The 4,184-nt window shown below is 41.9% G+C and overlaps 1 protein-coding gene across 1 annotated transcript; it reads right to left on the bottom strand.

Moving 5' to 3' along the window:
* Nucleotides 1–388: 388 nt before the first annotated feature.
* On the bottom strand, nucleotides 389–3,502 carry LOC122301828. Its single transcript, XM_043113217.1, has 3 exons — nucleotides 963–3,502; nucleotides 745–832; nucleotides 389–640 (listed from the first exon to the last, which is right to left on the bottom strand). The coding sequence occupies exons 1-3, from the start codon at nucleotides 3,500–3,502 to the stop codon at nucleotides 389–391; spliced, it is 2,880 nt and encodes a 959-aa protein (XP_042969151.1).
* Nucleotides 3,503–4,184: the final 682 nt, after the last annotated feature.

Below are 4,184 nucleotides of genomic sequence, written 5' to 3' on the forward strand. Positions count from 1 at the left end.
CGTCTACGGGCAAATTCTCTTCATCAACTCGGTTCAAGGGATCAAAGATGGCTTCATCAACATCGAGGATAGGGGGATAGTTGGCTTCGATATTGTGCTCCTCATCTTCAAAATCACCCCTTGATGAATCATCATCATCTGGGGCCACAACTACAGGAGGGATGTTGTAAACATTCCTACTTGTAACCTTTTGGACTACCTGCCAACTTCCACCCAAAATCGGATCAGGCAAATAAAAGACTTGCATCGCTTGGCTCGCAAGGGCGAACGGCTCATCTTTATACGATTGCCTAACAGTATTCACTAAAGTTAGATGGTCCCTTACACGTATCCCCATTCTCGGGTCCCCAACATCATACCAAGTGCATTGAAATAGATAAACCTTACGTCAACCCATGTAGCGTATTTCTATAATATCATGCAACAAACTGTAGAATTCAACTGGGGACCCCTGATGCTCGCCATGAACAACAACCCCACAGTTTTGAGTGCGCCGATGCCTTTCATGCTCTTGAGTATGAAATCGAACACCATTCATTATGCATCCGGCATAAGACGCTACACACGGATCTGGACCACATGCTAATGCATATATCTCATCGGTTACCTCAGTTGGGCTAACTGCACGCAGCTCTCGAATCTACCACAGAAAAGAGCCGAAGATCAGATTATTAATGTAATAGACTATAATTTTTAAATTCATTTAGTCTTAGAAATGTATTAGGAATATATGCATTATCTTACGTGTGATCTAAACCACGATGGAAACTGACTCTGGTGCCTACGGTCGATGTTATCTGGGTCCTCTTCTTTCATCTTATTATAGTGCTCCCTGCTAATACAAGGTAATGGTTACAAGGCATGGGCAGATTATATATAAATAAATGTTGAACTGAACAATTTGAGCATGATGTACTTACTCAATGTATTGATCAACCTCTGGGCAATTATTAAGTACATACCATCGGGCCTTGACCATTAGTGAGTCGGCTAATATGTGCGAGTGCGGTGGCCCCAATGGTCTAACCTTTTGTGAGAAAACAGATAAACGATTTATATTTCCCGTCTCAACCGAACCTTCAAGTACATCACTATTGCGTTCGTCCCGATTAAATTTCGTTTCTATATCATTGAGGTACATTGAGCAAAATGTTAGGCACTCGAGATGCACATATGCCTCAGCAATTGAGCCTTCAGGACGGGCTCTGTTGCGAACGTAACGCTTGAACTTCCCTAGATACCTCTCAAAGGGATACATCCATCTGTATTGCACGGGTCCTGCTAGTAGAGCCTCCTCTGGCAAGTGAATAGAAAGGTGCAGCATTATATCAAAAAAAGCTGGAGGGAATATCATTTCTAGTTTGCATAGAATGATGGGGATATTAGCTTTAAGACGATCTAATACTGATATGTTCAAAGTCCGGGAACATAACTCTTTGAAGAAGCCACTCAACTCTATCAATGCTTGACGCACATCGGCCCGTAAGAACCCACCAATCACAACCGGTAGCAGTGCTTGCAAAAAGACATGACAGTCATGGCTCTTCATTCCACTGATCTTTCCATCACTAGCATTTATACACCGGCCTTTATTCGAGGCAAACCCATCAGGGAATTTAACTTTTGACAACAATGCACAAAAAGCCTTTCGCTCATTTCCATTTAACATGTAACAACCAAGGCCCATGGTTACACGATCGCCCTCATGTTGTAAGTGCAACTCTTTCCTTATTCCAAGGTTTGCCAAATCCCTACGCGCATTGGCAGAGTCCTTAGTTTTCCCTTCAATATTCAATAATGTTCCCAAGACGTTATCACATATGTTTTTCTCAATATGCATAACATCCAGGTTATGTCTCAAACCCAAGGATAACCAATAGGTAAGTTCAAAAAATATGGATTTTTTGGTCCAATTTAGCTGATTGGGCGTTCGTTTCCTCTTTGAAGTAGATTTACCAAACTCAACATGTGATATCAGACTTAGTTGTTCAAGCAATTCCTCTCCATCGACTCTTGTTGGTTGGAGTCTGTGTTCTTCAAATCCATTAAACGCATTTTTTTTGCGTCTCCATGTGTGCCCTATGGGCAACCATCGTCGATGACCCATGTAGCAATGTTTGCGGCCATATACCAACCATTGTGAATTTGTGTCAGCTGTACAATATGGACATGCCATCTTGCCTTTTGTGCTCCACCCGGAAAGATTGGTGTATGCAGGGAAGTCATTGATAGTCCACAGTAGAGCTGCATGCAGTGTAAAGTTTTGCCCACTGTACGCATCATAAGTACGAACACCCTCTTCCCATAACTCCTTCAACTCATCGTTGAGAGGACGCAAGAACACATCAATATCATTACCTGGTGACTTAGGCCCAGGGATTAGCAACGACAACATGGTGTATGGATCTTTCATGCATGACCATGGGGGCAAGTTGTAAGGTACAAGAAGTACGGGCCAAATGCTGTATGGTCTGCTCATGTTATTGAAAGGATTAAACCCATCACTGGCCAAACCAAGTCTAACATTCTGAGGATCTTGGGAAAACATATGATGTTTGTTATCAAAGTCCTTCCAAACCCTAGAATCTGATGGATGTCGCATGCATGTCGGATCGTCAACACGACCTTCTACATGCCATCTCATGGCCTGGGCTGTCTTCTTGGACATATATAGCCTCTGCAACCGAGGCTTCAGCGGAAAATATCGGAGGACTTTTTTCGGTATCCTTCGAGCGGGACTTGTGCTTTGCTCCCACCTAGATGCTTGACATTTAGGGCATTCATTGTAGGTTGCATTTTCCTTCCAAAACAAAGCACAATCATTCGGGCACACATGTATCTTTTCGTAACTAAACCCCAAGCCACGCTCCAAGCGACGGGCATCGGCATATGAATCAGGGAATAGAGCTTCCGGAAATGCCTCTTGCAAAAGCTTTATGACCATATCGAAGCTCTTCACGGTCCAACTACCAATGCTCTTGATGTGAAGCAGCTTGACGATGAATGACAACTTCGAGAACTGCTTACATGAAGGATAAAGTGGACGTCGTGCATCAGCGACTAACTGCTCGAAAGTAAAGTTTGTTTGAGAATTAGAGGTGGATGGTTGATCATCCACGTTTACATCTCCGTCCCTTTGCCAGTGACTTCCCATATATGAGCCACGACGAATGTCATCTAACATCTCGTCCAGATCATCTGGATATTCACCGAAATCGAAGGTGTCATTTTGTTCTTCATCAGACAAAGGAGTGGAAAGGAAAGGATCATCTTCTCCATGGAATATCCAGCATTGATAAGTTGGATCAAACCCTCTAAGGAACAAATGATCTTCAACAGTACGAATGGAGTGGAAACCTCTATTACGACATCTTCTACATGGACACCTAATCTGATCAGTGGTTGGAGTGTGTGCTACGGCCATAGCGAGGAATTGTCTAACACCTTCTTCATACTCACGAGAATGCAATCTATCATCAATATGGATCCAAGCCTTATCCATCTTACGCAGCTGACCAGGAAGTAGAAAAAAGTGGAGTTAGGTGCATTGAAGATTGTAGTGGAATAACTAGGTTACGAAACATATTATAGTTACTAGTTTAACTACTCGGAGACTAGTAACGTTTTTGGCACGCAACAAGTTGGAGCTAAATATCCAACTACAACCATGCTACTAGTTATTTTCAATTTTCAATATAAGGTCACAGAACAAAGAGGCTAATCAGGCCATAGATTAGGCCGACATCCAACATGGAGGGAAGGGAACATGGGAAGAAGAAGATACCGTAGAACAATAGTCAGGTCTAACACTGCATGAAGTAAAATTTAAAAGTTGTATAATTGAAAGTGTTGGAATTTTGAGGATAAAAGACTTCAAATACTGATACCAGCTTGGGTTGGTAGGACAACGTGATAGGACACAAGTAGCTTCAATACATAATGCCTATAAGTAGAGTATAGGCATTACACCAACTAACTGTGCACTTCCTATAACACGGAAGGCCTATGTGTATGATTATCACCAACCATACACATAGGCCTTTCTATTAATGAGTAAGATTTATTTTGAAATCCTAAATGGCTAAACAAATAAAACTATCTAGTTTAACCAATATTCAGTTATACAGGAGGGCAGGAAATGACTAGATGTGTTCAAATCCTGAACATAAAAAATTAAACAATGC

Source organism: Carya illinoinensis, chromosome 1 (assembly GCF_018687715.1).
Source record: "Carya illinoinensis cultivar Pawnee chromosome 1, C.illinoinensisPawnee_v1, whole genome shotgun sequence".
NCBI classification, from domain to species: domain Eukaryota; kingdom Viridiplantae; phylum Streptophyta; class Magnoliopsida; order Fagales; family Juglandaceae; genus Carya; species Carya illinoinensis.

Excerpts from the sequence above, each read along its gene's own strand:
- LOC122301828 (XM_043113217.1), bottom strand. The coding sequence starts at position 3,502 with ATGGATAAGGCTTGGATCCATATTGATGATAGATTGCATTCTCGTGAG. Across the intron at positions 833-962 it reads CTAATGGTCAAGGCCCGATG|GGAGCACTATAATAAGATGA; the intron begins GTATGTACTTAA and ends TTGTATTAGCAG. Across the intron at positions 641-744 it reads CATCGTGGTTTAGATCACAC|ATTCGAGAGCTGCGTGCAGT; the intron begins GTAAGATAATGC and ends TTTCTGTGGTAG.